General features: G+C 36.3%; 1 protein-coding gene across 9 annotated transcripts in view; it reads left to right on the top strand.

Annotated features, from left to right (window-relative positions):
• LOC124157399 (ral GTPase-activating protein subunit beta) overlaps positions 1 to 13,920 on the top strand; it is a 61,404-nt gene extending 47,484 nt beyond the window's left edge. For all 9 annotated transcript variants that reach the window (XM_046532076.1, XM_046532078.1, XM_046532080.1 and 6 more), the window contains 10 exons: positions 873 to 1,119; positions 2,069 to 2,282; positions 4,670 to 4,928; positions 5,441 to 5,611; positions 5,699 to 5,834; positions 6,106 to 6,285; positions 7,701 to 8,006; positions 8,649 to 8,781; positions 11,494 to 11,610; positions 12,246 to 13,920. In XM_046532076.1, the coding sequence (XP_046388032.1) occupies positions 873 to 1,119; positions 2,069 to 2,282; positions 4,670 to 4,928; positions 5,441 to 5,611; positions 5,699 to 5,834; positions 6,106 to 6,285; positions 7,701 to 8,006; positions 8,649 to 8,781; positions 11,494 to 11,610; positions 12,246 to 12,363 (1,881 nt within the window). In that variant the 3' untranslated portion in view covers positions 12,364 to 13,920. The remainder of the gene's footprint in view (positions 1 to 872; positions 1,120 to 2,068; positions 2,283 to 4,669; positions 4,929 to 5,440; positions 5,612 to 5,698; positions 5,835 to 6,105; positions 6,286 to 7,700; positions 8,007 to 8,648; positions 8,782 to 11,493; positions 11,611 to 12,245) is intronic.
• The last annotated feature ends 226 nt before the right edge of the window (positions 13,921 to 14,146 follow it).

Raw genomic sequence — 14,146 nt, forward strand, 5'->3', positions numbered from 1 at the left:
GTTGCTTGTGTACGTTTGATTGATGAGTTAAAAACCCTTGAGTAAAAGACCATTGGTGCTGTCTTCGATGGTAAAGGAATAAAGAAATGACTATTTTAATATGCTTTAGGGCATACACTTCTAAATTTTCATTTCAGCCTATTAGCAGCCCCACCTAATTTTTTTTACTGCGTGAGAGTTTCAACTCATTCACTACAATAATAGCTCACAGGAGTAAATAAATAAGAAATGGCTCATAGATATATCATTGTTATGAATCTAAAATTAATTTTACTTTATTTTGAGGTAATTGGGCCATAATGACCACTTCAGATACGGTCCATGCCAAAATAATGTTAATGCGTGCAACTCTTGGCGTAAGAAGTACTCTAGTATTCAGTCGCTTTGTGGCCAGTCTCTATGACCAGCATGGCGAGGTGGACAGTTTCATTTCTGGTCACTATGACTGCATGATGGTCAATGTGTTAAGTTGATGTGCTCGAGGTATTGGTGGGGTTGCATTTGAAGGCATGCATGCTACTTGTGTATGCTGTGTTGCCAAGGTTTTGTTTAATTTGGCGGAGGGAATTGTTTGAAAGAGATGGAGGGCTACTCTTGAGGAAAATAATTCTGTTTTACTTATTAAAGGAACAAAAAAATTGTTGAAAGGCTGTTACATGTGATTGATGTTACAGTTTTGAGTTTTTTGTCTCCTTTTTTCAGTGGTGGTTCCAACATTGTTTTACATCGTGTAATGGGTAATGAAGTACAAACAGTTAGTGGTTTAAATGGTTTAGGTCTTATCCTAGTCACTTGCAATGATTTTTGATTACCCAATTTCTGTAAGGTGTGATTGGGCCTCATATTTATGAAATTATTTCTATGTTTTGTAGGTTGGGTATTTTCCATCACCTTGTGGAGCTGAGTCTCTATCATCATTATTGGATGAAGCTGCCTTGCTCCGACATTGTCGATCTCCGTCATCATTGACTCCACCATTCCATCGAAATTGTAGTAATTCCTTTTATAGTGAGCAGTACAAAGGGTCATCTCCCCTCCACCATTTTCGTTATTTCGTCATTGAGAATTCAACCATGTTGGCTCTTCTGGAAGAGCCGTTAGGCGTGTCTGATGAACAAGGTGAGTTAATCATTTTGCTGAAAGGCTTTATTTTATTCTCATCATGCATTCTTTGTGCATTAGCAGTTATCATCTTTCTCATTATGTGCCAATTAGTCAATTATTATGCCCTTAAAATGATTAGAATTTATAAAATTTAATGATGGGTTATCAGTTTTCTTAAACTCCGGCATGTAATGTTATCCCATAGGAATACAGTAGAATCTCTATAGAGAGAAAGCTGTGAGAAATCACCCACTGTATAGAACTGTGATTTTCCGGAAGCTAAAGTAATCATTCTACTACCATTTCTGTCAGAAAATTATGAGTGGCAACAATACTTTAATAAGATTATGCCGTTAAAAATTATATGTTGTAAACACATTCCCCAAAGTCGTTGAAAGTAATGAAAGTTGTAGAACAAAGTATTTTTATCGTATGATGAAGCAGTTCCACAAAATAATGCCGGAGACCGTGTCTTATATTAATGAAAGTTGGTTTGGATAGAGCTCAGCCTAGCCTAAGTCATAGGTGCATGAGTTTTACTAATTCAGTGTTAGGGAGACCTGTTCCTTTCCCTAAGTGAAGTATCGGTGTGATTTTTTTCTATGGCTTTACCCGAAAACTGAATCTAGAACCCATCAATTTTAAGCCAAATGCTCTACCCACTGAGTCAACTTGCTTCCGTTGAGGATATTGAGATAATGGGCATATTAACGTTTGCCATTGACCAAACCTTGTTTATACAAATGTTCACGATAAAGTATGAGTGTGAGACATCAGATGTTTTCTGAATTGACTTGTCAATGGATTTGCTTGAAGTAGTTATAGCTAGTGTAGTAAACTAGGTCCTTTTTTCAGTAAAGTAGGAATAGTTCTTTCTTTTGAAAATATGTAAATGTTTAGGGATCATCCCATGTGTATACTCTGTATGCATAACTGTTACCAAGCCTTTGAATTTTCTTCTCAGATTCTCAGCCTACGGTGACCTTACTCATTAGAGGTCCTTTTGGACGTCATGCGTGGTCAATGCAGCTCAGACATCTCCCTCGACACAAGTCTGGGAGCAAATATCATGCTCCAAATCCTGGCAGACCTATTCCAATGGGAGAGACGTCTGTTCGACCCGATTTTAAGCCCCGATACTTTCCTGAAAGTGTGGACCGAATTCCTCTTTGCAAAGTGTAAGTGTTGTTGCTTTTATTTAATTTTATAATTTTTGGTTATGAGTGAATGGTGTAATTTAAAGGTGGTCAACATCTTTCACTATAAAAGCAGTGAATATATTAATGGTGTAATTTTCTTGGATTGGCCTAGTAGTCTGGTGAATCTTCCTTAGGTACATAAAAATTTGGTAAGTTATGTGCCTTTCATTAAAAAAATATTGTTGACTGGTTCCCTGAAACATGTTTTGGGAAATTTCGCCATGCATGGAATTTGGTGATTTAAATAATTGAAATTGAATTTTGCAAGAAAAGATAGCCACAATTTATGAATTAATCTCATTCTGTTGCAATAAATTGAATTGCTTGAACTAGGTATTCCTTAACAGATAATATGAATAAAAATTACATGATTGATACATTCAGTGTGTGGTATGATGACAATTTGAATAATAATGAAAAAGATAAACTACTAATGCAGTAGAACTTGTTTAGTACGTTTCTGACGGGACCACAAAAAAGAACGTGGTATCCAGGAAAACGTGCTAACCTGGCAAGTAGATAATAGCAATCGGGCTAATTGCACTCCATGGAAAAGTCGTCATAATTATTATTACTTTTGGAAGTTCTCGTAGGATCACCTTCCTGAACTCTTTCCACATTGAAAATCATGAAAATGAGCACTGCATTGCAAAAACAGTACCATGTGAATAAAAATCACAATGTTTTATAGATTTCCCTGAAACAATTATGTAAAACTGGCATTATTCTCCCGTGATTTGTCATTTTTATGTTTTAAGAGGATAAGTTAAGCTTAGTTATTTCTTCTTTCTCAGAGCTTACCCGGAAAATATGACAATAACTGACGAGCATATCATATGGTTGTTTTAAAACATCATAAATATTGGCAAAACTTAATTTACCATAACTCCTGGCAGCCGCCTTACTTGGAATGAAACTATATTGATATGACGATTAATAACACACTTAAAGATTAATAGAAGCGCATTTTTATATTTTACAGTTTAAATTCACTTTTAAAAAATTGTCCAATATAGTCTAATTCTATTTCTTGTGCCGAGATCAAGTATTTTTGCATTAGGCTTTACGTGGAGATCTAACGCATCATCTGCTCCCGCGACACTTGTATAGTAATGAGGCACGTACCCCTCGTATTGAGAAATCCAATTGGATGCATTAGGGTTGTAGAAAGACAGGTGTGGAATGAAAGTAAGAAGGCCAATGGCTGATAAAAGTAATACAACTGATGAATTCGATGGTTTAAACACCTTCAGAAGATACTAGGAAATCATAATCATAATTTATTCAACATTAAACATAATACAATGTAATAGTCTTCGTCAAAGAAAAACTAAAGCTAGAATATACAATTATACTAGAGTATTGCTCTCCAGAAATTCTTTGAGTGAATAGAAAGCTTGAGTCACTATCCACGAGTGAAGAACACCTTTAAACTTTCTTAAAGTACAATTTCTTGCCTCTTGAGGTAAGTGGTTGAATATGCAAAGTGAGCTGTTTGCTGAGAACCATTCTTCGGCCACTGAAAGGATAACATCCGAAGGATAGGTGGGGTCATTTAGATCATGTATCAGAGTAGTGTCGTCAGCATATAAAACTGACGTGCAAGGAAGATGGTGTGGGAGATCATTTATCAAAATTAAAAATAAAAGAGGACCGAGGACTGATCCTTGTGGTACACCATGTGTTACGTTAAGAGGGGCAGACAGTGAATTATTCACTTGAACACATTGCGAGCGGTTTGTTATGTAGGACTCCATGAGTTTTAATTCAGTATTATTGATACCATAATATTGTAATTTTCGAAGGAGTAGTGGATGGGAACACAATCAAAAGCTTTAGAAAGGTCACAAGCTGTTAGAACAAGAGAGGATCTATTTTCAAAAGCTTCCAGTAAGTTATCGACCACATATTTGATGGCAGAAGATGTAGAACGACCTTGACGAAAGCCATATTGAGAGGGTGTAAATAGATTATTATCGTGAAAATGATTGTAGAGCTGAAATTTAATGACTTTTTCAATTATCTTACCAAAAATGACTTGTGGGTTGCATCATGGAAAGTAATTGAGCATACTACCCAGGAAATCACCATTATTTACAATGTACTAACCAAATAGTTTTACCTGTGATTGGATGGTACCAGGACAAATCGCCTTGTTAAGGAGGAAAATGTGCTAAAGAAGAAGGTACTAAGCAAGTTCCACTGTAGTTAGTTTAATAGCCAATGATTCTTAGATACTGAAATCTTTATCTTTAAATTTATATTTGTGGTTTGTAGGAGTCTAGATTCCATGGCTTGAAGATTGGTGTTGTAAAAATTTTCATTGTTACAGTAAATCATTGAGGTAATGACATTGCATATTTCAGTGATCATTCCATCCCTTCTTTGGAATCAACGTTTGTTGAAGATGAGAAGTCAAGCATGGAGCATGCACATTTGGCTAGACTCATGGAGCGTCAGGTTGCAGCTGAGGCAGCTGCCATGCAAAAGTCGAAAGCCTTGTTGGAACAGATTCGGGATTCTGGAGGTCAAGTGGAATGCACGCCTCCGCCAGTGTGCCACGAGTTCCAAACAGCTCGCCTCTTCCTTTCTCATTTTGGCTTCCTCTCCTCGGAATCTCTCAAGGTATAATTATAATAATATGTAATAATGAAAATTTTACTGATGCTGTTAGTGATAATACTTAACTTTAAATTTTAAAATTTTTGAAAATTGGTCAGTTTAAAAAAAAAAAAAATCACCAAAGCCTCTTGATGGCATTTCGCTGAATTTATTAAATTGAGCTCTGATACATTTAATCTAGTTCGAAAATGATGTTTCCATCTTTGCTGGGATTCTCAAGAGGAAGAAGGTTGAACTTTCTGAAGTATTGTAGCTATTCAATTACTAAAAACGTAAGTGGTTGCATAGTTCAATTTTTTAATTGATGATTCAGTGTTTACCAGAGGTGATGTTGCAATAGTTTGCCATTAGTTTTCCATCGGCTGAATGTACAGTCTTGGAAAACCACCATTAATCCAGTTCTTCTTGCACATTTGTGCTTTTCTGTGTATTTCAACATTTTTCTCTGTGGTTCTGCTATTGACTCACTATGTATGAACTTATTTTCATTTTTTTGCCTTTGATCATCATTTTAGGAACCATTAAATTCACCAATTGCACCGTTGATGGCGTTAGATATTAACCAGCCAGGATTCAGCCATGATCTCGAAACTTTGGATGGAATAAGCTGTAGAACATGTGACACGGTTCATCTGTTTTATGTCAGGGCAAGACAGAAAACTGCTGATGAAATTTTATCAAATGTGGTAAGTGAACTTTAAGTAAGGCACTTCAAAATCGACTGTTATCAGAGAAAAATCTTGATTTAATTTATCATTTTTTTCTTTTGGCAGAACTCATCATCCACTGTAAATCCTCATTTCCTTGAGTTTCTTTCTTCCTTGGGATGGCCTGTTAGTGTACATAAACACCCTGGTTGGAGTGGCCATGTATCTACTAGTTGGAGGGTGACTGAATCTTCATCTGGCTGTAAGTGAACATAATTATCATTTTTTTATGGGGATCAATTTTTATCGTGCACTTCTTCGGTGAAAATGTGAAGTTTTGTCCAAGTTTGTTTTCAGCATTTTAGACCTTCAAAATAGGTTATTACATTATACGAAGTTCATGCTGTGTTGCACAATGAATGGCTATTTTTATGTAAATCTATTTTTCATTTACAATTCATCAATTGAAGTTTTTTCATAATGATTTTGCTTGAAGTCTTTTCACTCAGGACTAATATTGTTTCTTTTTACAGTTGACTTACCAGTCTCTGACCATGGTGGGTCTTTATACAATGGTGAAAATAAGGTGCTGTACTGGGCAGATGTCAACTCGGAAATTGCATTTGTTGTACCTACCTTGAAATCTCAGAAGTTTATGGATACAATTTCTACTGATGGTTCTTTGACGAGTGGAGAACTCTCATCCGGTCCTGGTGAGTTTCCATTTGAAAGTTCAAGTGCACTTTGAAGCATTATTCTGCTTTCCTGAATTTCAAATCCCAATGGTGGCTGAGAATTTACTGAGAACGGTTGATCCCTGCATGAGTGTTTTGTGGAAGACATTTCAAGTGCAACACCCAGTCTGTCAGATGGAACGTTAAGCCGTGGTCACCTTGGTCCCTTTCTTTAAGAACAAGCTAATTCCATGCCGAGTTTCTCTCCACCCTTCCTTCCATACCCTTCCATCCTGGTGCAAATGACCTCAGCCATCGGTCACCTCCTCCGAATACTAGACTATACAGTGAGTCCTCGTTCTACGTCACCCCGTTTATCGTCATTTCGCGATAACATCACGAAAATTTTGAGACCGTTACTCGTTTATCGCACCTTTGCTTCGCGATAACGTCAAGGCTTTTAAATTTCGCGCGAGAAAAAAACGCGAAGCGGTGGGCGTTGCGGGTTGTTCGTTTTGTGGGCGGTAATACAGTCAGTCTAAACGAAGTGTAAAACGGTGTGTTTATTGTTAATTGTGATTACGGTTTAAGCAAATTTTCTGCAAAATTAATTCTTAGGTAGGTGCGCAAGGTTTTACTTGATATAATGGTTTTCAGGAACCTAAAAAGTGATTTCAAGGAATTTTTCCGTGTAGAACTCGGAGCTTTTGTCGTCACTTTTTTCGCCGTGTTCACAATAATTTTGGTTCCTGTAACTGCGACGATGTATAAGCGATGATGATGCCCATGCGACGCTCGCCCGGGCGACCACCATAGCGAAGCCGAAAAGCAAATGCGGGAAGATACAAAAATGGAGAAGGATTTACGTCAGTGCTGCTATTGTCGCCGATGAAGACAGGAACTCGTACTTATGCCATAGCTTGGCATTCCCATCGTAAAAAATGCCCCAGATATGATACGCTAAAATTTTTTTGCGTAGGAATTGTGAGGTCTAGGAGCCGATATTCACTTTTTACATTGTTTCTTATGGGATATTGTGTTTCGATTAACGTTATTTCGTTTATCGTCACATTTTTCAGGAACGGTAAGTGACGTTAAACGAGGAGTCACTGTACTAAAGGAAAAAAAAGGACTGCTTATTGAAAAGTAGTAAAAAAAGTAGTAATATGTATATGAATTCAAGAATATTAGACTTTAAATGCTGTTCTTTGCTGTAAATATTCCGTTAAGTAATGTTCAAATATTGATGTTGAGGTGAAATTTATTTTTCTGGAGGTCCTAAATGAAAAAAAAAAACAATTGGGTAGGTCTCAAATTCAAATGGTAACAAACGTAAGCCTTTGACCAAGGAAAAAAATGTTTTGGTGCTAACTTATAAAAAATGATTTCCCAAATCAATTGTAAATGTAAATAATTTTGATATGCAATCTTATCCTATTTCTTTTTGTTCACAGCATCATTTGATCGAAGTTTCTCAGACAGGGGGTACTTACCTCCGACTCCTGTGCCTCCTGAAAAGCCCATGAGGACATTTTCACTCGATTTGGAGAGGCAGCAACAACTTGCTCAGCAGGATGGGTCTGCAGGTGCCAGTTCTTCGAACATGGCCAATGAAATCATGCCCCCTGCACCACCACCTCCGACTCGTCAGAAGAGGCTGGGGCGGCAAGGGCCTGGTTCGCTCCACTCATCTGGGGGTGACACCAAGGTTCTGGTGGTTTGGCTGGAGAGTTTTGAAGACTGGATTAATGTTCCAATTGGTATGATACTTATTGATAGTCTTTTTATCCACCATCTTGCAGTTGAAATTGAGGTTTTCCCATCGTTGACTACGTTTTTATTTGGGCTGTCTATTCTGGTTTTGATCAACAGTTTTGACTCAAACAAACAAAGAAATTGGCACATCTCACTGCTATAGGCTCGTTCATCAATTTATTTAAATTGTGGATTGTGACAGTTTGAAAAATAAAAACTACCATATTTTTACGTTTCTCAATCAGTTGTTTACTTCTTAAGCTATTCATACCGAACCTTGAGGCTTTCATATTAAAGTTTATCGCGTCATGCCTAGCTACTGCTTGGCCTAGCAAATCGGTTGCTTGTGGTCCATTGTTGTTTACACTGTTGTGAGTGATTCTCCCTGAACAAGTTTACGAAGTAGGACTCTAATGACATCACATACTCATGAAAAGTGGGCAGTTACTTTTGCGTTTTCTTTTATCAAACTTTTTTTGTTTTTCCATTGTAAGTAATTATGGTGATGAAATATGCAAAAGCATGCATTGCGTACATGAAAAATTAGGCTAGTGTAATAGTTATGTATTGTCTTAGCATAATTTTGATGGTACCGGTTGCCTAACTTTTGGCTCTCTAGCTTCTAACAAATACATTTGTTTATGTAGGTGATTTGCTGAACTCGATGGCCACAGGGCTGGAGGGTGGGACCCGGCCCAGTGAACGAGAGTCTTTTGTGATATTCCTTCATGCGTTGCAGACTGGCCTTCTTAGAGTTAAACTTCAAGGTCCTTCTGGGCGGTGAGTATGCTTGAGAAGTATTTGGTCTTCTGTTTTAATTACATATTTTATAGATTCATTATGGAATAAAATTTGTTCAAAAGCAAAACTTGTAATTTTCAAAACTGACCTGGGTTTCAAACAGTAGTGTTATCATCTAGTTAGCATTTGTATCAGTAACGAGATTTATTTATTTTTCCTTTTTGAAGAAGTCTGAAGATTGGATATCCAAATGACAATTAAATTGAGGAATAATATCTTGAAAACTGGTTTTTCAATAGTCTTAGGGAATCACTAATGGAGAGAAGAATAGGTGTTAACCTTCCTAGTTCTAGGCCAAGAGAGAGTAGAACATTTTTAACACTATTACCTCTTGTTCTCCTTCCTGTTTATGAGTGCCTAAGACAATCAAAAAACCTGTTTCAGAGATACTTTCCTTCAAACTTTAATTGGCATTTGGATTTCCTGTCTTACTAGGAGACATTGCTAGAGTGATGTTCGGGATCTGAAAGCCGATGTAATTTTCTGAAACTATATAGGTAAGGTAGAAAAAGTGTCATGGTTTTCTTCCACATAGGCCTTTGTTCGAGGGATATTCGCTTGTAATGATTTTGCGCACCATGACTTCCCTTAAGTAATCACTCCCTCTCATCCACTGCGGTGTCTGAGTGGATAGAGGCGCTCTTCTGGTGTCTCTTGCCGTGCGTGTCCCGGGTTAGAGTCCCAGTGTAGACTAATTTTTTTTTCTCTTATATAATTTTAGAAATCACTCTTACAACTCATCCCCATTTGTTTAATTTAGTTACTTAGTTACGATTTAGTTATATACGACTTGATTTAGTTATTTAGTTACGATTTTTTATTTTCATATTAGTTTATGGATTTTAAACGGAACTCCAAATTGTGCCTTACCATGTGAATTTGAGGAAGTACTTGCACGTGAATTTCCGGGTTTTGTGCTCATCCTTGCCCCAGCCATTGCTCCCGTAGCCTCTTCATATCTTTATAATCTCAACTCTTTCTTCTCACCAAATGAACACCATTGGCTATCCTCACATTCTGTTACTGACCCTAGCGAGTTTCCCCTCCTGCCCTTTTTGACCCGTCAAGTACAATGACCCTGTGTTCCAGCAGCCTACTCTAGCCATTCTCAAAGGCTTCTTTGTCTATCTTTCGCACCCACTTACACACAGTTGGGCTTTGTTGTCTCATTCAGGAATTAGCGAGGGTCAGCTGTGGAGGGAGGGTTGTTGGGATGGAACTGGGAAAAAAATATCATTCCATTCACCATGTCTCCATTACGTTGTGAGGATCAAGATTTGTTGGGAAGACAGTGAGTGGTTTGTGGAGGAAATATATGTGGGAAATCTAATCTTTACATGCAAATGCCTCTCAAACCCTGGCCTATGTGGAAGAAAGAAAGTCATGACACTTTTTCTACCTTAACAATATAGTTTCAGACAATTACATTGGCATTCAGATCCCGGATTTTTCGATGTCTCTTTGTTAGTGTGACTATGGACCTTATGCTTTCTGAGCTCTGACTACTAGGCTATAGTGGCACCGACTCCATGGGACCTGAGGGGGCCTAAGCCCCCTCAAAAATTCATTATGGGTGTGAGGATAAAATGTGCCAGGCTTGTCGATTTTCCCCGGAGTGTCCAGATATGTATCAAGATTCGAGATATCAAGGTTCTAATGTTGATCGTATGACTCTTCTAAAATGCTTCAAAAACTTAAAACTCACTACCTATAAAATTTCTCTGGGCAAGATCCCCAGTTCGGGCCCCTCCCAATATTTTTTGTAAGTAAGTAAGTAGCATACCTGCTAGTCTACCGAAGTTACTGTAATTACCAGTGTTTTTGGCAGGGGATTTAAGCAACCTATTCCCACCACACGTAACCCAATGAGTTGGTCAAGAGAGGGCACAGGCCATGGTTCCTGCCACCAAGCAGAAGAGGAAATGAAATGAAAGGAAGATATGTGCTGAGAGTAGGATAGATGTAGTGCATGCGTTTTGGGTGATGCCAAACCCAACAAGAAGAAATCAACCATTCAGGTCACATCCATCACATAATCACACAAAAATGTTACTCAGAGGATGTCACACAACTGTGTTGAATCCTGAGTTGGTTTTGAAAATTATAAGTGTGGATTAACCCTTTTACTACCAGCCCATTTCAGGTGGGATGTACGAAGACTGCCAAGGCTATTTTCTGGAATTGGCAACGTTTCAGATTTAAAAATTTTTCAGCTACTTAATATTTTGAAATATGTCTAGATTTTTTTCCCAATTCTTAAGATAAATTTACATCTTATGACCCTATATAGATTATGGGGGTTTACATAAATTACAGCCGTTGAAAAGGCCACAATCACGAAAAAAAAAAGTGAAATAATTGTGAAAAAGTGAAAGAAATAACGAAAATAAAGTGAAAAAGGCATTTTTCGCTCAACCAGCGAGGGGTAATATCTCGGCCTGGTGGCAATAAAAGGGTTAAAACAGTAGTTTTGAAAACGAATTGTGGATTTAAAAAGTAGATTTTCATAATAATAATAATACTAAAAAAGTAAGATTCATAATTTCATTATTGGGTTATGCATAACTTCACCACATATGAGCATTTGCAACTTCCGCCAAGTTGAGCCTCAAGTGATACATATGTAATATATTTTCATTGATGTTTGTTTTGCTGGTTTTCACGTCATGCTTACTTTCTTTCATGAAACAGGATGACACTTGCCACTCCTCTGGTAGATGGCATGGTAGTTAGTAGAAGAGTTTTGGGTACATTGGTGAGGCAGACTTCTTTAAATATGTGCAGAAGGCGACGTTTGGAGAATGACGCGTAAGTCAATTATTATTAATAATTGTCTATCTCTAAAGTTTGAAACATTTTTTCCTCTGGTGTCTGGCTAACAATTATGGTGTAACCTATGAATAAAATTCATCCTGGAGGATATGTATGGAATAATTGGAATGATTTTGTTGTGGTGGATTTCTTCCTGGGTGCAAATAAGTTTTCATGTGCATTATAACGCACTAAGTTGCTTGTTATTCGTAGCACTCTGGTTGCAAGTCAAAGATTATATTCTACAGAATAGCCTACTGCCAAGTGAATTCTTCATGTGGTGAAATATTGTTGCATATAACTTCTCTGATGGATATTTAAAGAAAAATTATTTATATCATTTCCCTATTTCAAAAGTTCTTTATTTTGAAATCATGAACTATGTGAAATCATCTGTGTATAAAACAGGTATTGTTTAGCATTTAAATATTTAAGTATGCGCTGCATTCTTGCAAATTATCTGAAAAACCTTATTCATATAGGCATTGAAATCCCTGAGTGTTCCTATTCTCCCGTTAGTCAATTCCCATTGTCTAAATAGCTGTTTAAATACTGTATCATAAAATTGCTTTTGAATGTAATGGTTTTATCCCTAATGAATATTTATTTTGTTTTTATTATCATGTTGTCAGGTATCACCCACCTCACGTGAGAAGAAGGCTGAAGATACAGGAGATGACCCAAAAATATATGATTAAAATGAGTGAGCCCGAATTGTATACATATTTGTTCAGCAGTCCTCCGAGCTGATTAATTTTTTGAGAAGCTCATTTCTTACATTGTGTGAATACCAGTATTGCTCTTATAGAGTAAGTTTTGCAAGCAGCCTGTGATATTCAACGTTATAATTTGTTTTCATGCATTTCCGCAGCTTTGTATAAGTTGTGTATACAATGTACTTAAATGTTAATATGAGTCAGCAAATGGTTTTGAGCATTCGGAGTGGACGCATCACACAAATCGCGCATTAATGTGCTTGATAAGCTTGTGAGATGTCAATGTGTCGGTGATGAATCATTCCTCTTTTGTCTTCCTTGATCGTGGTTAGATGTTAAATTATTTAAGCACAGCAATATTATTAGTTTGCTGTTTTGTATACTGTTTTCGAAGGCTTGACTGAATTATAGTTACCATATTTTTCGGCTTGTAAGATTCATGGAGTTGCATTCCTAAACTCTTCAGAACTTTTGGGGTTGTTTTTTAAATAAAGGTACTCTTAATTATCTTTAGAATTGTTTATGGAAAGTCAGTTGTCTGCTTTTATTAAAGATGTGACTTTGTCATCTACATATTATTCCGTTCTCATCAAATAATGATTTCAAGTTAACAGGTAGATTTTGTTTTTGAATAGATTGAAGTGTCAGTCTCAGCACCTAATTCCTGGAGAATAATTGATTTTAATTTCTAATGTAAATTAAAGTTTTTTAACAGCTGCACTTTTCCAAAGGGCAATTGCTGGTTGTAATAAAGCCAAATGCAAACTAAAATAGTTAAGGTAATTTTTATGGATATTTTAAGGGAGAAATGTTTCTCATGAGCCATAAAATATGGTACCATTTATTTTTATAATCATGAACCATCTTTTTGCACATTTCAACTGTTAAAATTGTTTGTTCATTATATTCAATCCTGAATAGGTTTAGTTTACTTACTGTTATTTTTTTAGTCATTGCAAATTGTCATTTTGTACATAGTTCATTTTTGTATAATTTTCTAATATATATATCTATGATTGTTAACTGCTATTTATTAAATTAGTTTTCATTAAATTTTTAACAAGCAGTTTATCAAGTTTTCCAAATGTGGGTGATATTTTTTGGAGAATTTGATTTTTAAATATTTAATTAAAAAGTAACTGTTACTTTGAAATGGAATTGGTTTATGTACTGTTCTTTTAAATTCTTATTTTCTGACCATTTTTATGTATTTTTGGCTATACATTCATCTTCTGAACATACCAAATATCAGCTTTCCCATAGTTACTGCGTATAAAAGAACTAGCTGTGTACCTGAGAGGTTTTCGTAGCATTTTGCTTTGGAGGACTGGTCCATAAGTATTAAAAGACCCCATTACTTAAAAGAGTGTTGGCCTTGAAGTATTTAAGAAAGTCAAAATCATAACTTTATGTTTTTCAAATTGATTTTAAATTGTATTTCTTTGTTAACACAATCAGTTTGGTGTTAAAAGTTGATGCTGTATGACCACTTTAACAAGTGCAATGTGTGCTGTATGAAAATTTCTGCTATGGAGAAGTTGTGCTCTGTTAGAGTAAAAAATAAATTATTTTTTTTAATGGATACACTAAATGGTTGACCTCTCTCCAGATTTTTTTTGTAATTGCAGGGAGTCTTGAGTTGTGCTGAATGCAGTGTCCAAGATTTTACCTCTTTTAGCACCTTTAGTCTCATATATTTTCTTTTTGCCTTTGTGAGAATATCTGTCAGATACTTGAAGTGAATACGGGATTTTTTCCCTAAGTTATCCTAATTTTGCTCTCCTTGTCATACAATGAAATCTTTTATGGTTTCCATC

This window comes from Ischnura elegans, chromosome 4, assembly GCF_921293095.1.
Source record: "Ischnura elegans chromosome 4, ioIscEleg1.1, whole genome shotgun sequence".
NCBI lineage: Eukaryota > Metazoa > Arthropoda > Insecta > Odonata > Coenagrionidae > Ischnura > Ischnura elegans.